This window comes from Drosophila sulfurigaster, chromosome 3, assembly GCF_023558435.1.
Source record: "Drosophila sulfurigaster albostrigata strain 15112-1811.04 chromosome 3, ASM2355843v2, whole genome shotgun sequence".
NCBI classification, from domain to species: Eukaryota; Metazoa; Arthropoda; class Insecta; order Diptera; family Drosophilidae; genus Drosophila; species Drosophila sulfurigaster.
This window is the reverse complement of record NC_084883.1, coordinates 14,445,433-14,466,866: the sequence shown is the minus strand read 5'-3', so window position 1 is coordinate 14,466,866 and position 21,434 is coordinate 14,445,433. Positions and strand designations below refer to the sequence as shown.

Below are 21,434 nucleotides of genomic sequence, written 5' to 3'. Positions count from 1 at the left end.
TATATAAGTATAATAATATATGTATGTATAATATATAATATATCATTTAGTATATAGCGTACATTTGCTTATCAATTAAACTACTTTGCTTTCATTTCATATCATTGTAATAATATGTTAGTATGTTAGTTTTGTCCTCATTCTTATATATGTAAATCGTTTTAGAATTATTATAATTAGTCCTACATACATTGTGCTTATGATTATCAGAATTGTTTTGATCTTGTTCATCTCCTTCTATTTAATTATGTTTTTACTTTCTCTTCTTTTTTATTTTGTTTTTTGGTGTTTCAAATGTAAATTTCTAAAACAAATATGTATGTAATCTATGGCCTGGAAATCAATCGACATTATATTCGTTAGTGTAAGTACTAAGTATAAGCTTAATAAAAATAATCATATTACTCTCTAATAAATCTTCTGGCTTTCTTTCCTCAACTTTCTATTGATGTAGACGTTTCAGCTGTTGGTCGTTTTCCTTCTGGATGGTTCTTTACAAATGCGATTTTAGTTTTTGTTTTCTTGCTTTGGCAAAATTAAATGCTATTACCATATAAATGTTAACAGAAAGTTTAATTGTGTGGACATATTTGTTAATTTTCTTTTCTTCTCTTTCTTTAAAGTGCATTGCTCTATTGGAAGGAGTTGTATTATGAGTATTATTGCACCGCAAAATTCCAAAAATTATGTATGTACAATGTTTACTATGAAAATATGAAACAAATTGTCAAGTTCTTTCAATGCATATTTATTTTTGTTGGTTTTTTTCACATCATTTCTTTGCTTTAAATTATTGCAAGCACATAACAAAATTATAATTATAATAATAGTTATTACAAATTAATTAAAAAAATTACAAATAAATTCAAATAAAACATGAGCTAAAAAAAACATTAATGTCTTCATTCCGCACTGTTGTAGTTAACGGGGGCACTAATCAAAGGGCGCTGTAGCAATTAATTACAAAATACTCTTGCTTGTAATATACTAAATATGTATAATGGTAGGCTAACAAATATAATTGAAAATTATACTTAAACATAAACTATTTATTGCATAACAATGACAAAAAGAAATCATATGTAGTTAAATCCAATTTGGCATAAATGAAGTCAAAAGTAAAATGTATTAAACAAATAGAAAAGCATAAACTAATTGATAATTACAAATTATAAGCATGCGTTGCTGTTGTTGTTGTTGTGATTTAATTGATTGATTTAATTATTGCTATTGTTGTTGGTTGCTCTGTCCGTCGTGTCTCTTTTGGTGTTTGTTGGTTTGTTTGTTTGTTTGATTATTTGTCAAATTGTATATTATCTCTAAATGTTAGCTGAAAATTGCTTAGAATAAAATGCGTAATTAATGGCAAAAATCCGCTCTGGTCATTTTTTCTTTTTCTCCTTTTCACTTTTGTCACTTAACAATTAAATGTGTGATTGTGTGTGTGTGTGTATGAGTGTGTGTATATTCCATTAGAAACTAAATAATTTGTTTGTTGTCGTAGTAGTAGTATCGTAGTATCTGTTGTGTATCTTTATAAATATTGCGCGCGCTCTTCAGGATTCCCAACAAGTTTCACATAACCTTGGATTTCGTACTAAAATTAATGTACATTGAAATATTGGCAAACGTACGTATCATTCTTTGTTTTTGTGTTTTTTTGTTGTCTTGTTTTTACAATTACAATTACATTCGTTAACGTTTTTTTCTTTGTAGTTTTTGATGCAGCACGTTGTTTTCTTTTTGTATCTTGTGTAATTGAAATTTTATAGATAATGTTAAAAATTATTATTTAATAGATTATATGTTATGATTGTATGTTTTTTTTTTGTTTTGAATGCATAGAACTAATAATTTATTTATAAAAATTTCACTAGCAATTAAATTCACCATTTAATAATTTCAACTTAATTAAACGCAGAGAGAATCAATATCGATAAAAGGTGTATTTTCAGTTTTGCTGTTTCTTGTTATTAGATTTTGTTTTTACATTTATTGGTTGTTCTCTGTCTAGTTTTCCAGTTTTTGTTGTTGTTTGTGTGTTATATAATTACAGCTAAACACGTTAAGAGAATTAAAAACGGCTAATCGTCATCATCATCGGACGAATTTGAGGACAATTGCAGATCGTTTTGTAGCAAATCATTGGGGAATCCATTGTTGGATGCATAAATGCCAGACTGCTGCATCTGTTGTTGGTGTTGTTGTTGTTGTTGCTGCTGGTGATGATGATGCGATTGCTGTTGCTGATGATGGTTGTTGTAAGCAGGCGATATCGAACCAAGTCCCAAATTGGGCAGCTGATTCAAATGTTGCTGCTGATGATGTTGATTGTGGTGCTGCTGATGCTGCATTTGATGTTGATGATGCTGTGACTGAGGTTGATCCTGAACACTGCTGTCATCCGAATCGCTGCCACTATCGCTGTCACTCGAATCCGAATCAGAACTCGAACTGGAGGCCATTTCCTGCAATTAAAAAGATTTTGTATGAGCAATTTTATATCATATGACAAACTATGAATTCTTAATTGCGTCGAAGGACGACAACAAACCTGTTCCAACGCGGCAGCCGCTTGCGCAACGGACTGTGAGGACAGATCATGATGGCTAGGCGAGTCCAGATCCAGGGGCATGCTATTGCTGTTATGGTTGCTAAACGATGGTCGCTGTTGCTGCAGCTGCTGTTGTTGTGCGTAGTTGTTGCTGTTGCTGCTGCCACGACCATAATTCTGCTGCTGCTGATGTTGCTGCTGCTGGTGGTGTTGTTGTTGCTGTTGCTCGTGCCGTTGCTGCTGCAAATGCTGCATGGGTGGACTGGAGCGTTGAGTCAGCTGCTGACGCTTGGCATGATTTTGCAACGGCGCCTGTCTTTGTTTGCCCATGTGCCCGTGTGATGACGCATAATCCGGCTGGCCAACCGAGGAACCCGTCGAGGAGCCCGAGATATTCGCCTGACCGCCATTATGCATTGCTGCACCGAGACCAAAGTCATCATCGTCCAACAGCATGGGGATGCTTGGCAATGTTTGTTGCGCATTGTTGGCATGCCAGCTGAAAGTAAATCGTTTCAACAAACAGCTCGTCGAGTTGGCACATTATGATTTAACTTACGCTGGTGCTGATTGTGGACTGCGATGCGAGGCAACTGGACGCGATGGTGAGCTCTGCTGCATGGGCGAATTGCGGGGCTTGTAATCAACTGCAAGATATGGCAATAACATTAGCATGATGCATACCAAGATTCCCCCCATAACTCTTCACTCACTTATGTTATTCCGTCGACTGCCTGTGGACACTTTCGTCTTGGATGTTATGCGCATGGTGCTGTTCTCCGGCGTGGGTCGAGGACCCGAGGAGGGCACGGGCAAAGAGCCAGAGCCGGATACGGATCCGGGTCCGGGTCCACTACCATTGGGGAAAGCGGAGGGCGCATTTGTAGCTGGCATCAAGCTTGGCTTGTTTGACATTTCGCTTCTGTAAATTGAATTAAATTTAATATTCGTTCAAAAATTGATTAAAATTCAATTACGTTACCTTGTCTTCTTGACTTGTATATTGTGATTTAGCTTCTCTATTGTGATAGCACCCGTTTCCTTGTCGAAAATTATTAAGCATTCTTTTGTATATTTTTTGTGATTACCCTTATAAACTGTATGAGGCACACCGGAACTTTCTGCAAAGGCAAACGAGAAATATATATATTATATTAATACATTTTCTTTTCTGTCTCAACACAGAATACTCATAAAATGTCTATAAATGTTTAACTACTTTATCGGTTGAGTCAGCCGACAAAGCCTACTTCGAGTACTATCAAATTTTAGGGTAGAAACCTGAACTTTTGTTCAACTCTGTCATTTAATTCTGGTTGTTGTATTTGTTTTTCTGATCAAACGAGTTGACAGCGGGAATTACGAGTGCGGAACGTCACATTTTACTTCGAAAGTGAATGTTAATTAACGGCGGAAATTAACACGATGCCTTAAATACAATATTAAATGTAATACAATTGCTACATAAACATTATTAAGCGATGAATCGACAGATATCCCAAAAACAAACAGAAATGCGAGTGAATGAAACGATAATCATGCGAACAAAACGAAATAAATATTTGAAAGGCGGGTTCGGTCAAGTGCTGAACCCCCTAAGAATTTAATTGTTTATCTTGTTTTCCCAACGAACTATTCAACAGATGTGAGTTGGGTGCTGTCAAGTGTTTTGACTGTCACTCAAGATAGAAAATCAACAATTTCAGCTTGAATGCGTTAATTTCACAAGTGTTTTATTATTTGTATTTTTTTGGGAATTTTAAGTATAAGAATTAAGTGCCGCAAGCAAACGATAAGAAATTCAATTATCTGATAAGAAATCTGGCCAACACTTTTTTTGCAATTATAGTGAAAGCTGAGCTTTTAACGCTTCTACCAATTCAATTTGTTACCCAGGTTGATTTTGATATTTTTATACAAAAGTTTCTCTCAAGCAAGAAGAAGCACTTTCTTATGAATGCGAAAAAAAATTCGCACATGAATTATGAGCGATTCACATTATTTTTTACTATGCCCCATTTATTTTAGACGCTATCTTTGATAAAATTACAAAAATAAATATAGTTTTCGAAACAACTATGGATTAAATACGAACGTAACTTGGTAAATTTTATACTATAAAATTTATAGAATAATTTTAGCCTATAATATCAAAAGTTAGAGATACTTAACTTGCTATCAGCTTTTAATTTGGAATTTATTCATAGCATTAATATAAATATAAATATATATTATCTTTTGAACTTGATAAGTACATCTATAAATATTTTCTTATTTTTTATCAGTAAAAACCTCTTGACTTTTTAATTTGAAATTTTTCTCCCACACAAAACCATAAGAACAGCAAAAAATGCATGATTCTTTAGCAATACAAATAATTAATTATTCAAAAATTATCATAAACTGAATACAAATTGTTTACACAAACAAAAGTATTTATTTGTGTGCAAAAAGTCATTCACAAGCACCGAGAGAGAGAGAGAGAGAGAAAAGACAAGCAAGGCTGTTTGCGTGTGTGCAATTGTTGTTTTATTTTTTTTTCGGTTTATTTATTCATTTGACTTGAACTCTGCTTTGTGCTTGTTGTTGTTGTTTATTGTTTTGGCCTGTGTTTTTTGCCTTTCGCCTGTTGAATAATCTTCGCTTCGTTCGCTTACAGTTTGAGATGCACATTGCAATGACTGCAAAAGCTCAGCCAAGCGACAAAGCGACAACAACTACAACAGTGCACAAGTCAAAAAGCAATAAAATGAAAGCGTGCGCGCTGAGCGACAACAACAACTACAACACGGAGAGCAGCAGCAGCGGCTCAGCAAACGCAAACAAAAGCAGAGCAAAAAACAACAAGCAACATTCAACGAAATCGTATAACGAAATCCGGTTGCGTTTTTGGAATTTTTGTTGTTGCAAGTAAACAGAGTATTAATACTATACGAATGTACTCGTTACTCACACTGCCAATCGTACGCACACACACGTGCACAACAAGTGATTGTGTGTAACTTGGTAAGCAATCATTTAAAGTGCAGTTAACATGGCTAGGTGCCCAACCCTATAGCACAAAAGTCAACGTGAGTGTGTGTGACACTTTATTAGCGATGCTGTGTGTGTTTGTGAATTTGTTTGCATAGCATTGATAAGTAACAGTTCCTTCTATGCAATTGATAATGAACTTGCACTATCCCAACATTATCTGCCTCGCTCTCACCTGCACTTTGTAAGTCTTGCTGGAGTGTATGTGTGTGTGTGCGTGCGCATGCCGTCGGCGTGGCAAAAGAGCAACGAGAACAAAAGAGAGCGATTGCTCTCACTCACTCGCATGCATTCAGATATTTACAGACACACTCACATACGTTTACACGCACGTGTGGGAGTGCAATGAAAGAACAGCTGGTCGAAAACAAAAACTCACGTTAGTTTTTATGCCCTCCTCCCCTTCCCTGCGCTCCACATTTCTCTCGCACACTCTTTAAATAAAGCAGACGAAACGAAAAGAGCTGTGGAAAAATTCCACAATAAAATGCAGACTATTCACGTCGTGCCAAAAGCACCACATAGAGAGAAATGAAAGATGCAAAAGTACCGTTTACTTTTGACGTCAACGCATACACACACACATGCATATATAACTCATAATTAGGCACGCACACAAACACAGACGTATTCCTAATGATAGTTGAACCGAAGCGAGTGTGTGCATCTGTAATGAAGACAGAGACAGGTTCACATGGAGTTCAAGCGTAAGCTTCTTATATCCAAGTAGCCACCTGGTTGAATTCTGTTGCCACAGCTGATAACGTGTGTTTAGTCGTGTGCCCTTATCAAATTCAGCTGAAGAAGAAGCTCATTTGCACACACATACACTCGCACATATGATAGAGTATCTATGTAATTGAAAATAAATAATGCTGTAGTAGCGCAATGCGATAAGCATAAATCGGATTGTTTCTGTTGTGAAATTGCAGAACCAAAAACACGAAAGAGTTAATTCGACAGCTCACGGTACGTGCTTGAAAGTTGTTGCCTTGAAATAGTTTAAGTCTCAAGTGCATGTAAACAGACATAATACTTTATACACTTTTGCCAATAAATATATCTTATCTATTTAGAGTAGCAAGAATAATATATATTTATACTTTAAAATTGGTTATTCGAACTTTTAATAATATTTTTTATCCTAAAACTGAATACAATAAGTGAATTTAAAAATTCTTTATATTTAAAATTTTTAAATGTTTTTAAATGTAAATTTAAGTTAAAATCGCATTTTTTTTTTCAGTAATATTTTTGATTAGTATAGATGTTTAAATCTACATTTTTCAATTCGCAGCCTGGATTAATGTAATATAAAAAAGTAGCGTTGACCACAAATATACATCGTATATCTATAGAAACAGATCCAAAAGCATTTTGTGGTTACAACTTGATTTGTGCTAATAATACATTAATATATTATAAGAAATAAAACATTCGACACAAAAGAGATTGGAAATCATCTTCTCAAGAATTGCCAATACCAAATGGTTTATAGTTTACAGAAGTTCTTTCACTTGAAAAGAATACTAGATAGGTACTAAGACAGTAATATAAACATTTGTGAAGTTCAATCTATGTTTCAACTGCAGTTACTTGTACTTATACTAAGTTTATCTAATACATACTAAACAAAATATTATTTCCAGTGATTAACTTTTTCCTTAGAATAGTTGTAAAAATGAATTACTGCATGCACAATAACAATATCTTAATCCACAATAACAATATCATAAATGGCTAATGTATTTATCTAATTTACACATCTTATAGAAGTAATTTTTAAAGGGAAATAGAATCTAGAAATGGGAATCCCATTTAGTCGACAAAACTAAAATTCAAGTAACAAATGTCTAGTTAAGCGTGTCCATTTATATGGAGTAGAAATATAGAATAGACATTCAATCATACAGTCTCGAGAGTTGAAGCTGATAAAGAATATAAATGAATACCTAATGAGATTGAAGATATCACTCATTCATTATAACCTTCTACCGGGTATCAAAACTAATCTGATTGGCGCCAGTTGTCATACGATACACAAAAATCTATATCGAATGTACATATGTATATATCAATGTGTGCAACAGACGCCCACACAATAAAACTTTTGTGTTTTGCATTAGTTTTACGTAGAATTTAATACTACATCACATTGCAAACGTATGGCTATAGCTACAGATACAAAAGTATCTTGTGGTTATCGCTGCTCTGTCGCCGCGCTTTGTGCTAAAAATACAATAATTTAATTGAAAATTTCAAATGAATACAACTCGTCGATGAAGTTGCCACGTCAAGTGAGCATTTCACAAGTTGAGTTATCAACGAAGACATATAAAAATTGTCTTTTATTGTAGTAAAAGTAAAAAAGTTAGATTGTAATACGAAAAACTGGAGTGAGATTTGAGATTCTTCTTTGTACAAGATTTTTTTTATTACACATTATTTTTATTTACTGAATCTTTTCAGTTGAAATCTTCTCTATAAAAGTGAAAGTGCAAAGTTCAGTTGGCAACTGCATTAAAATCAAGCTGCTCTGTTTTATTTCCATGAAGTGAACGTTCCAGAGAAGTCTAAACAGTTATCAAGGTCTTGTTGTTTTTTCCTCTCCAAGTTGCTGTCTGGTTTTCTTGGACCGTGGCAGAACACAAATTGAACGTCGCTTTGACTAAATACACTTGACCGATTGGCGTCTCTGTCTATGGACGCCGCCTAAATCTTTGTCGCTGTCAGGGCAGCAATCAACGAAGCGTTACCTAAACCAAGTCAACTCGCCTGTAATGGAGCACAGCAACAACTGTTACAACAACCGAAAACAACAACAACAACAACAACTGCGCCTGTCTGGCATGGCAAAATACAAAAAAAAAAAGAAACAGAAACCTGAACGCTTGGCTGCATTTTGCCTGACTTGATGTAATTTGGTTTCTTTGGCTCTCTCAATCGTTGTCGGCTACCTTTAGCTTGTGGTTGTAGTTATACTATTTTTTTGTCGTTTCTTTGTTTTTTCCCATTTTGCATTATTTTTTTCTGCTTCTTTCGCTTAAACAAAATAATACATAAGGCAAAGGCATTAATTTGTGCGAGTATCTATGAATGTCTGTTTGTGCAGCGTTTCATATAATGCCACAAAATTATGTCATCACCCAGACAGACAGATAGAGAAGAGGAATAACAGACAGGGAGAGAGAGAGTTGGAATCTCAATCTAGCAAACCGAAGTCTTGAAAGCTCTTTTGTTGCAATTGCCATGCATTAAAGTCGCGTTTTTATTGTGTCAATTACAAGTTGCTTTTCAGCTGCTGCAACGCGATTCATTTTGGGTCGCAAAGGGTCGTTGTTTTCTTGGCCAGCAAACAAGTTCTGTTTATTAGTATTGCATTAAATTCAGCTGCTGATTTGTGTTCTGTTAATTGATTTGCTTAGCTTGAGAGAGCATGAGCAACAACATCAAAATGCAAGCATTTCCGGTTTCAATTTGATTTGTATACTTATGACACCCTTTACTTTTGAAGCAAGCGAAAAAAGGGTCTATTAAGTTTCCTAAAAATATGTATACATTCTGAGCTATTATAATGATATATCAAAACATTTCACATTGACTTCTGTAGCTAACTTTCTCAAGAAAAATTTTAGAATTTTTCAAATTCTTCAATTTTATACATGAAAAAAATCGTTAAGATTTGAAATTATAACTCACTTATAAATTATAACATGTTGTAATCAGTCTCAAATATCAGAGCCATCAGACGATTATGTATTAAGGAATAAAAGTCAAAAGTCAATTCGAGAGAAATTTGGTAAATTTCGGAAACTGAATATAATTTGTTAAAAACAACACAATTAAAGGGTCTATTACAGTCAAAACTTGACTGAAACTTTCCTGCTTGTTGACACTGATCTCTCAATATGAAACAAGTGGCATGCTAATTAGATACTAGTTGTTTTCCAATCGAATAGAGTGAGATAAAAATAGATAGAGCATCTGATGATGGGATAAACTCACCTAAATTTGGCACGGTAACAGTAACTTGATTATTGGAGCCAACATCGACAGTTGCCATTCGACTGGTATCCACACTCGCTGGCTTAAAGTCATCTATAGACGGAGATGGAGGAGGAGGTATTGCATAAGTCATCAGAACGGAACGATATATAAGAGATGTATGAAAGCAACTCACATTTGATTGTGTGAAATGCGGTCGATGTGTTTTTCGGATTGAATGTGGCGCCCAGTTTCAGCTCGCGCACCTCATCCCCAATGTTGAGGCGCTCATTGAGCGTTGACTTTTGTTTGGTCATCATCATCGTAGCCCCGTTGCTGCTCCCGCTCCCGTTCCCGCTAATGTTGCTACTGCTGTTCCCGTTCCCGTTGCTGTTGTATGCTGTATGCTGGTGATAAGGCAGGTGGTTTGTTTGGGTCTGATTATTGTAATTGGCACTGGTGTAGTTTGACTTTTGTTGATAATTGTTGTTGTTGTTGCTGCTGCTACTGATGTTGTTGTTGTTGTAATGATATGACTTTTCACCAACTGTTTCGGAGGCTGCGGCTGACGCCAACGCCAACGCCGACGTCGCCGCTGTTGCAGCAAAGCTACGCTCCTCCGCAGCGCCACCGCGTTGATAATTGTAGCCGCTTGTTGTTGTAAATGTTGTTGACGCTATGTCGCCACCGCCACCGCCACCGCCCCCGCTGCTGCCACCACCGCCGCCGCCGCCACCTCCGTTGCTGCTGCCTGTGTTGCCGGACTTGCGATAATTGCCGCCGTAGCGTTGACTTGCAGCTGCTTTGGCTTTGAGGCGCTGCAGTTTGCTAGTTGCCACGGATTTGGGAATTTTTGCGGCCGTTACTTATCGACGTGTTGTTTCGAACGTTGCAATGCTTTTTTCGCACGTTGGAAAAAAGTGTTGCACGCAAAACAAACACGTTTTTATCGATGCAAAACGAAATGAAATAAACCAAAAAACAAAAAAAAAAACAAAAATAAATTTTCGTTTAAATCTCGCTATTTCTCTCTTCCTTTTTGTTGTAAGGTACGCAACGTATTTTTTGATTTCCTTAGATATATTTTAATTAATTTGTTGTTTTTGATTTTGTATCAGGTTCTCCAAGGCGGCGGCGTTTTTGCAATTTTCTTCGTTGTTACATTTGGCATTGATGATATTGGAGTTTTCTCTTATTTATCGCACAGTTCTTCATTTATAAGCATTTAATTACTTTTGTGTGTGTGGTTTTTTAATCGCTGGCTTTAGGCAACATTGGTGCTGCAATTGAAATGCAACAATTATTATTATTATCATCACAATTTTTCTCAATATTTGTCTGCAATATTTTGCCATATGTTAGCACTGTTCGCACTCACACACACATTCTTGCACATTCACAATCACACACACACACACACACACACATCATAACATATGTATTTATTTCGCTTTACAACACTAGACAGCTGCACCTGCTGGTTTTGACGCGTCGCCGTCGTCTCACATATTGACACACATTTCGCAACAACTACGCATCATTAATGCAAATCGTTCACTATTTTCGATTATTATTTTAAACATTTTTCTTTGTTTTTGAAGATAGACCACACTATTTTGCAGTGACAATTAGTCTTTCATTTTGTTTTAATATATAACATACACAATTCAATGCAAATAAACATTACATACGAATGTATTACATACACATTCAGACACACATACACAGACAGCAAGGCAATTTCGCGATAACAACCACACGCAACACAGACACGGGCACTCACTCGTAAGCATTTGCCTGCAAACACATACATATGTGAAATGTACACTTACACGTGCCGTGTAAGAGTTGCCAATTTCTTTATGTAAATTACAGCTGTTCACATAGCAAGTGATCCATGTACACACATACCTCATGCACGCATAAGTACATCAGTGTGAATGTGTGTATGTGCGTACGTATGCATGATACGTATTCAAATACGCATCAAATTATGCCACTTTACATCCCATTTTGGTGCAAATTAGCGATAATTTTGTGAAACGCACGCACACCATCACACGTAATACGTAAGCAAACGAAAAAAGTGAGCGGCTGGCAAAGGTAAATGAACAAAAAAAAAATAAGAAAAAATGAGACTATGAAACAGACACAGCTGAAAAACAAGTTTGAAATAGCCGAAAACAGCAAAGCGAAGGTGAAATTTCCGAAAATCAAATTGAAACGTAGACGGAAAATATACATATGCATATGTATGCCTATAGATGTATATGTACGCGTATGCGTGTGTCAGTGTATTGGTGTGCATTCTGCTGTTGCTGCCGTTGTTGCCTTTGTCCACATTTACACTGTGTGCTGCCTATGCACAATGCACTCATATTATAAAATTAGTTCACTGCCACGGTGTTTTTTTTGGTTTTTTATTCGCTTGGCCTTACTATATATTTTGAATAAGTTCTTACAATATTTACACGACCCACGACCCACGAAACGACTTGTTAAAAACTGACTTACTACCGGTGTGACCGCAGACATAACTCTAAAATATATTAATTTAGAATGCAAAATATACCGAAATACTCATGTGTTGTTTTTTCCATCTGGTTACACTCACAAAAAGATATTTTTATATTTTAAAACCACTATTTATAAGGAACATTTCGTTCCCAATGTATCAATTTACAAACAAAAGATGAGTTTATATCATAAACTTGTAGAAAACTGAAAAAACGTTGCTACAGTTTTGGAAGATTTTAGTATTTTTATATCAAAATGCTGTTCTGGTGCAATGGCAAGCGTCTTTCATATAATTAACTGAAAATACTGTAAAACTTGTTGCAGTAACCAAATTTTAAATGAGCGCGTTTTGCAACACTCTTTGACATAGGCTGCCAGATTGATAAAAAACATATGTATATAATGCAACATGCGATTTAATGAACAATTGTCAGTTATTACATTTAAATAAACTTCTTACTTCCATAGATTCAACATTTAAAGTAAAATAAATCGTTCTCTAAAACATCTCTAGTTAACAATTTAGGTATTTAATATGAAGATATTCAGAACGTAATATTTATTAAAAATAATATTAAATCAATTACCATTAACAAAAACATAAATATTTAATAGAAATGATATATACATATAATAGAATTCGTTTGTTGTTTGTTATTTATCGGCTAGCAATTATATAATATGCGTGCAATAATTAAAATCACATCAGCATTTGGAAAATCGGCCTAAAAGCAACAAACAAAATGCCGCCCTCAGGATTAACACCATGCCCTGGTAAAATACTAAAAGCAAACAATGGCATCTCACGTACACACACAGGCACAGACACAAACACACAAGCAATGGCTGTTCCTAAAGAAGAAGGAAAGAGATCATCATTAACATTGGCATAAATCCCACAGGCGCCGGTCGAGCAACAGCTACTGTTTGTGCTTGGACAAGTCGGAGAGGCTGCTCTCATTATTGGGCGTTAATTATGTTGAGCGGTGCCGTCTGGCGATGCTACCGTTTCTCTAGGTTGTTGCCTGATCTTCCTTCATTGATCTGCACTTTCAGATTTTCCGACGACGCCGTGTGTTCGCTTCATTGCATTTCTTTGCATTCGTCCTCCTTATCCTTTTCGTTGATTATAATAATCTCGTACATAGCGATTGCTCCCATTTGATAAAGTGAAATTGATACTTTTGCCGTGTACTCACAGTTTACATTCTATTGTTCTCTCTCTGTCTCACACTGTACCTCTCTTTCTATAAGCTGGGGCAGCAAGTGGGCGTGGGTGGTCAATAAATAGTATGCAGAAAAGAAAACAAATTGTCAAAAATATAAATAAGTTATAACATACATATGTATGAATGTATCTTTGCAGCAAGGTTTGCAATAAAATCTTTGCTTCTGAACATTTTAATTCATTCAAAATAGCATCGACTTCATTTCTATTACTACATACTCATCATACATACATTTTTATCGGCATAGTTACATATATACATATGTACATATATGAATACCCAGAGAAGAGAATATATAAAGAACAGAAAACTTTCTAACTATATTTTGGCGTGACGGCGGCAATTTGTAGGCCGACTGAATAAATGCCTTTCCGTTAGCAAACCGTTCTCTATGCGCCGTTGTCCTTGTTTTGTTTTCTAATCAAGCATGTGAGTTTTTTTGTTTATTATTGTTGTTGTTCTTGTTTGCTCACTTTACAGTTTCTCAATTCGCAATATTCGCAATATTTCATATTCCATTTGGTGGCTAATTTGAAAACTTTTCTTATCAGTTGATGAAATCTAAAATTGCATTTTTATGGCACTTCCTTTTGTAGCTTCTGCTCGCTCTCTCTTCCTTTTAGTCGCACTGCCGCACACACACATACTCTTTCTCTCTTTCTTCCGCACTCATTCTCTCTGCTGCTCGACTCGTTATTACAGTTGTTGTTGTTAGTTCGAACTGCGAACATTTTGCCGCCTATCGACACTTTCGTTTCAAAACTTGCTCATTTATTGCATTGTTCAACACACATTCACATATGCATGTGTGTGTGTGTATGTGATTGTTATTGCTGCTTGTTTGTCTCCTTTAATTGGAATTTTCCTTGTTACCGGTAAGTTGGCCCAGATTGAGGTTATGTCTTAATAAAAGCAATAAAAAATGTCAGAGAATCAGCGAAAAGTCAAAATACAAATTGTTATCCAGAAAAAGGCAGACAATGTTGCGCTGATTAAATTACAAATCTCTCGCAATGCCTGAGAAAGTCAGCTCTGATCGTTGATCGCTGACAAATGTCAGATACGATTGCAATTTTCTTGAACGGATCTTCCCCTCATTAAACGTCGCATTGTCTTAACTGACCCCTTCGACCCTTCGAGAAGACAAAAATTAGGCCAAGGCCACGTCTTGTCGACCACTCTGACAAGGGTGAGAGGACTTCACGTACCTGAGAAAGTCCGATGTGAGGCAGCTGTGATTTGTGGCTATCGCGGCCACGCCCACCGTCAAAAGTGCGCCCACTTATGTAAATTTAATTAGTAGTCGTATCAACTGGAATTCAACTAACCAAACTAAAACTGCCGACGGCCTGACAAATGCACCCGATCAGGCGGCCATAAATCAATTTAAGTGGACTCCCCACAGTTGCCATGAGAGTGGAGGGAAGCAGTAAGGGGAGGGGTGGGGAGGGGAGGTGGAGAGGACCCACCAGGCAGCCCATTCGCACGATCGTTTGAAATTGTCGGTAATTATAGTGAAAACACTTGGCGCAGATCCCACTCCAAGAGTCGCCCAGCCAGCGCCAAATTGATTTGAAAATTTCGCATACAGCGCTCGTTCGCTATCCGGGAACGGACACGGATCCGAAGCACAGACCGAATGGAGCACGGAGCAAAAAAACGAACGAACGAACGTACGTTCACGTTCATGTTGTGCGACCATAATTCAAAATTTATGTCTTTTGAAATTATTTTAATGTTTCTAATGTGACTTTTCCTTGCATCTTTGGCCACAGAGTTGGCAGCCATAAATAATGTTTATGTTAATTTCATTGAAGTTTGCGATTATTTCCACGTGGACGCAAAGGCAACCTGTCCGCCTGTTATTACGCTAAATATGTGGTCATAAACTAGACTAGAGACTTCAAGAAGGGTTAGACATTCACCTTATATACCGCAAGTACTTTACAATGAACGTGCTGCAATTCTGAAAGGCAACAAAATTCAACTATCCATTGTATAAATCATATACATATGTATGAATCATTTATCATATTTGAAAAAAAGTATTATAATATGAACTGTCATATTGATTTTGTAATATTTGTATTAATATTTTTTCATTCAAAATTGTAATAATAGGAGTAAATTGAAATAGCTTTAAAATCCAAGTCCAACATTATGAGAGAAAGATTATTAAAATAGTTTATTTATATAAAAATAAAATAATTGTAAAATAAAATAAAATAATTTAACGGCGAAGTTTTTGAAATTTTTGCACTTTTCCTATCATTTTATATAGGCATAGTTAAAAATAGTACAGAATAATATAAGACCCATAAATAAGTAGACTTCAATCGCTTTAAATTCTTTAATAGTTCAATATAATTAAAAAATAAATGTGTTGTTGAAATAATGTCAATGCAAAATTAATTATTGGTTGATTATTACAATCAACCTATTACTAACTTTCTATTATTTCAAATATTATACTTATTTTTCGAGGTGTCCTATCATTTTTATATACCCTTACAACAAGGTTAACTTCTAGAGGCACAACTTAAGAAACTATCTCAGATTCTGAAAATTTACAGCGGTATTTTCAAAAATAATATAATAAATACAATTCCGCGCAATCAGTTTATGTCTAATTATTCAGCACGAACTTTCTTTTTGTAAAAATCAAACGGTTATCAACAAGTATACTCCCCAATTATTGTATATTGATTCACGTGCCGATGAACAATTGCAACTAATTCGAGCTAAAACTCAATCAGCAATCGTATATCAGACCATCAAGATCCCAGCCAGCTGAGATCGGAAGCCCCCCACAATTGCATGTTGTAGTTGTTGCCTGCTTGCAGCATTTGAAACTCTTCGACAACGTTGGACCTCATGCGGTGGAAGGCGGACGATGCCACAGTCCGATGAGCAATCACAACAAACAAGCGCACATCGAGAAAGAGGCACAAGCGACCCCACGGGTCTCTCTGTCCCCCAACCCAGACTCCATCTCGAGTCTCACTATCGGCGATAAATATCGCGCTGTTGAACCTGGAATTGGAGTCAGAGTCTGTCGGTGCGTGCCGTCAATCGAGGCTGGCTGTGTGTCCATTATATCGTGGCGATATCGTGGCGTGCCAGGGTGTAAGTACAAATGTCCAACTAAGTGCAACATCGATTACAAGATCACACGCAGAGCTTGTGGCACGCGGCACTCGAGTCTCCAGATGCGAATCGAATTTGTTTGCATTTGACAACATGGCTTATTAACATACGTGAACATAGCTCTGGTTTCCAATCTTATCTGCTTGGCAAAGTTGGCTTAAAGTATACATGAAAAGAAATTTCGTAGCAAGGCGTAAAGTTTTAGTTAATAATTATATTATGGATAGAAATTTTTAATGTTTAATAGAATGGCTTCGATTCTTAAAAGAAATTTCCAAGCTAGGCGTAAAATTAAGTAAACTATTTTATTTTCGTTACAATTTTTTAATGTATAATAAAATGGCTTCGATTCTTAAATTTGTGTACACTTAATATGAAATTCATTTAATTAGAAAGAGATAAATTAACTTTTCACTACATAATTATGATTTATAGGTAATTGTGTCTTCAAAATATAATAGATAATAAAATTTTTGTAAAATTTGGTATTTGACGATAACACATATGTTTTCCTTTTTAACTATATATTTCTTATTTTTATTTTATTATATTAAATTTAGTACTTACTACTACATTTTTAACTATAAGACTATAAGAATAAAAGAAAATAAATAAATAAATGAATATAAAGAAAATATTAAAAATACAAAACTTAGAAAATCATACAAAATATAAACTATAATGAATACTAAATAAATTATATCCCAATTATAGGTTATATCTAAATAAAAAATATGTTGCTTTGATAAACTTTAACTTTATTTCACACCAAGCTAATTCCAAACAAATAAATTTGTATAATAGCATATTGCATATATATGAAAAAAGATTGTATAATGCATTTTAGTATTTTAATTGTATTTGTATATTTATTTATCTTCTTATTTGTTAGTAGTATTTAAGAATATTAATACTCTTTCCTCTCCAAATCACTTAATACTCTGACATTATCCAGCTGTCTGCAATGTGTGAGAAGTTCACACCGCATACAAGAGATCTAGCTGGGGATATGAAGTCCACAGCAATCTCAGCTGCAATCCCTTTGCCACCTGCGCAGCTCAATAAATTATGAAACCTCCTCTTCGCTCCTCGCTCCACGTTCACTCCTTGCTCTCTTGGCCAGGGAGAAACGCAGAAAAATGATACGAAAACAAATTGAAATTGGCAAGTCGCTTGTTGAGCGCTAATTTATTAGGCATTCGACTTGTATCCCTAGAATTTTAATTGAATATTAACACCTTTGGCAGGCAATGGCCATGCTCCATGGACTCCTCCCTCCACCCCGCATCCGCCATCATCATCATCATCCGGCTTACAATACTCCATCGTCGAGTCGTTTCACGGGGTTTCACGGGGGCAGCAGCCGGTCAAGCGCCGCAAGCGATGGCCACAATTCAATTTTTGTGTATTTGTGGCGTTGATTTATTCAACGGCTTCAATTGTGAATAACCCCCGAACAGTGTGAATGCCTTTCTGTCTGTGTGTGGGTTTTGCCACCAATTCGGGTAGCTGTAGCTAACCCGAGGATCCAAAGGAAATTGGTTAATTATAAATGCCACCGATGATTAAATTGAATTGTGTTTGCAAAAATGAATTAAAGCATTACTTTTACTTTTTGAGACTCTAAATCAACAATATTTTCAAATAATTTGCAGTTACTTTATTGCTTTATTTATTCCCCAATTTAAATAACGTCTTTTAGATATAAAAAATACATTTTTAGGTGTAATGTTTTACTTTACTTAAATAGATTGTAAAATAATTATTTTAATTATTTATTAGCATTGATTACTCTAATTGCTTTTAGGACAATTTTTAATTTAAAACTAAATTTTCTTTTAACTTAAAGTAAAACATTGCTTTCTATGCTTAAGACTCTGCATCAACAATATTTTCAAATAATTTGGAATTGATTACTTTATTTATTCCCAAATTTAAATAACATCTTTGAAATGTAAAAATATATTTTTAAGGTGTATTGATTTAATGTGCTTAAATAGATTGTAAAATAATTTAGTATTGATTACTCTATTTTTTCTCCAATTGTTTTTGGGATAATTTTTAATTGAAAACTAAATTTGGTTTTAATTTGAATTAAATTATTACTTTCTATGTTTAAGACTCTGAATCAACAAAATTTTTAAATACGTAATTTGGAATTATTTACTTTATTTCCTCCCATATGTAAATAACCTGATTTAAGAGGTACAATATATAAATTCAGGTGTAATGTTTTACTGTGCTTAAATAGATTGTATTATATAATATAATAATTTGAAATTGATTATATTCTCCAATTGCTTTAAGAATAATTTTTAATTGAAAATTACATTTTTGTTTTGAAATTTGATTTGACATTTTAGTGATTTTAGTTATAACGAGCTTTAGACCCTTATACATATCATACAACTTTCAAAGTGTTCAAAATATAAATTTCAGTAATTTCAAAATTATTCAGTCAAGTTGTATGTAAATGTTTTCTAAATAGATTGTAAAGAAGGTTACCAAATTTTAACCAAATTGTCATAAAATTTGTTAGTAAAATATGGCATTGATTATACATTTTGTCAGTATTTTGTTTTAATATCTCAAGATATCGAAGTTTTTTTTAGGAAACAAAAGTAATCAAATATTTTGTTTTGATTAAAATGTTTGACAATTGGCAGAGGCATCTTAAAAGAAAATTGTTATAAAAATGTTGTATAAAATAGATAATATTACTAACATAGGATGAACAACAACAAAGAACATGGAAAGCATAAAAGGAATTTAAAACTCTATACCTCTTAGTAGCGTATTTCTTTATAAATATCTGCCGTTATCTGTTATATGTTTGAATTTCTTTAAACTTTATTCCCATCCAGTCGAATTTCTTTATAAATTTCTGCCGTTATCTATTGTAAATTCTTTAAACTTTATTTCCAGCCAGTCGAATGAGGACATATTTCATGCAAGTTCATGAGTTGATTATGTAGCATTTTAAACCATAATTCGGCTGTCAAGTTCGGAGACAAATTGATCACTTGGCAAGCTGAGCATGCGCCAAACGAGGCGACGTCCTTGACGTTGTGCAGCAGCAGCAAATTCAATTTGTGCGGCGGTGCAAATTGTTTTTAAAGTGTTTAATTAATACGAAAATTATTTAAATTTGTGGCGAGCGCCCGCTAAAGGAAACAACGAACGCCGAACGCGGCGACGACCACAATCTAATCTCAACGAGATCGCGAGTCGACTGCGACTTGGAGGCCTGGCCAGCAAGCGCTATTATTTATTGACACCTGAAACCAATAAGCAAAACTTCGAGCTGGAGCTGGAGACTCAGACTGGAGGCTGAGGCGTTGCTGCTGTGACAGCAGATGGTGTCGGTGTCCGTGTCCGTATCGGTCGGCTGCCGGTGTAACATTCCAGCCACCTTTTTGCAGATCGTCATCGGCAGTAGGCGCGGCAGCGTCCAGCGACAGCAACAGCAACAGCAGCAACATCAGCATCGCATCATCAGCAACACCATCGCCATTCCCATTGCCAGTCTCTGGGCGAGAGCTGCATGCGACTCTCCAATCTCCAGTCTTCAGTCTCAAGTCCAAGTCTCCGTCTCCAGTCTGGACCGCCCGCCTGGCTCGACGCTCCACTCGACTGTTTGATTTATGCTCGCGTAATTGTTGGTTTAAACGTTTCGCAAAGTGTCCCAGCTGTTGGAGCAGCGACGTGGCGGGGTGAAGGGCAGACAACGTTTATGACACCACAGCGCAAAATGTGAGCCAAGTCTAGGGTTGTCAAGCAGTCGCAAAGGTCGTCAAATTAAGCATACAGATGGTGTCAAGAATTTCAAATTGTGAAGAGAGATATTTTATATGAATGTGAAAAGTGTTTGTTTATTAAATCCGAAGTATAAAATCATAAATATGCAAGAAAAAAAATATATAAAATATATATAATTTGAAAAGTGTGTGACTACGGAGTACTTTGCTAAAAAAAAAGAATTATTAATCCTAAGGAAAATATAGATAGATTAATAATTGAATTTTTGAAAGAAAGATGAGAATATCTTACAAAAATTTATTCATTTTTTTTAATTTAAAACTAGGAAATATGGGCTGAATGAAAGTTAACATTTTACTATTAATAAAAAGTTAATTGAATATAATTAAAATGAATCTTTATCTCAAATTAATGAAAGTTTATTATCAACTTTTTGCAACACTTTGTATAAATAAACGAGGAATGCCAGTCCAAACAGCTGATACCTGGTAATTTGGAAAATAAATTACTTCTGAAATCCGAAATTAAAAGACAACAAATTAAATATATGATATTAAAATTTATTAAGATATACTATAAAGGTATTTTATATTTCTTAAGATATGCTTCTATGATGTGAAATCAAATATTTTAAAAAATATTCAAGAATACTTCATCGCTTATTTCTTAGAATATTATTACTTTCTATGGCATAATATATTTTCAAAAATATTTAACTAAAAGCTCGTTCTGATGGACAACCTGGCAACCCTAATCAGCGTCTATCTTGGCCATACATTCAAGTGCTGGCTGGCCTTAAATTTCAGCTTCTCACGTCACACCTCCGGGACCACCTTGCAGCTGCCGCATGCGCTTATTTTCGTTCGTTTGTCATCATTTTTTCAATAAATTTCCGTTGCACTGCCCCTTCTGCCCCTCTCCCTTGCTGTATGATATCCTTTTGGCCAACTACCGCCGAGACGTGGCGGGCCAGGCCAAGTCTTGAGTTGGCTTGTGTGAAATCCGAAGTGTAAAATTGATTTAAATGGCTCGTGAGTGAAGCAGATAATTTTCAGTTGTCAGATGCTTGTAATATTTATGTGCCAGCGATTATTATTCCGAGCCCGTCTCCGTTTAAAGTTACCTACGCGTGAAAATTGCTTACTCGCCACCCCCTCGCCACCCCCTCGCCGCCCCCCTCGCCATCCCACGAGTGCAGCGCCTAACTCATT

General features: G+C 35.3%; 1 protein-coding gene across 2 annotated transcripts; it reads right to left on the bottom strand.

Moving 5' to 3' along the window:
* Positions 1-1,640: 1,640 nt before the first annotated feature.
* Positions 1,641-12,104, bottom strand: LOC133841883 (ell-associated factor Eaf). Of its 2 annotated transcripts, none has more exons than XM_062274723.1 (8): positions 12,034-12,104; positions 9,768-10,851; positions 9,593-9,685; positions 3,537-3,675; positions 3,268-3,476; positions 3,114-3,201; positions 2,555-3,053; positions 1,641-2,468 (listed from the first exon to the last, which is right to left on the bottom strand). In XM_062274723.1, exons 2-8 carry the CDS (start codon positions 9,892-9,894, stop codon positions 2,085-2,087), a joined length of 1,539 nt encoding a protein of 512 aa, XP_062130707.1. In that variant the 5' UTR covers positions 9,895-10,851; positions 12,034-12,104; the 3' UTR covers positions 1,641-2,084. The 2 variants fall into 2 exon arrangements, with proteins under 2 accessions (XP_062130707.1, XP_062130708.1); XM_062274724.1 differs by lacking the exon at positions 12,034-12,104 and adding an exon at positions 12,010-12,027.
* Between the last annotated feature and the right edge of the window lie 9,330 nt (positions 12,105-21,434).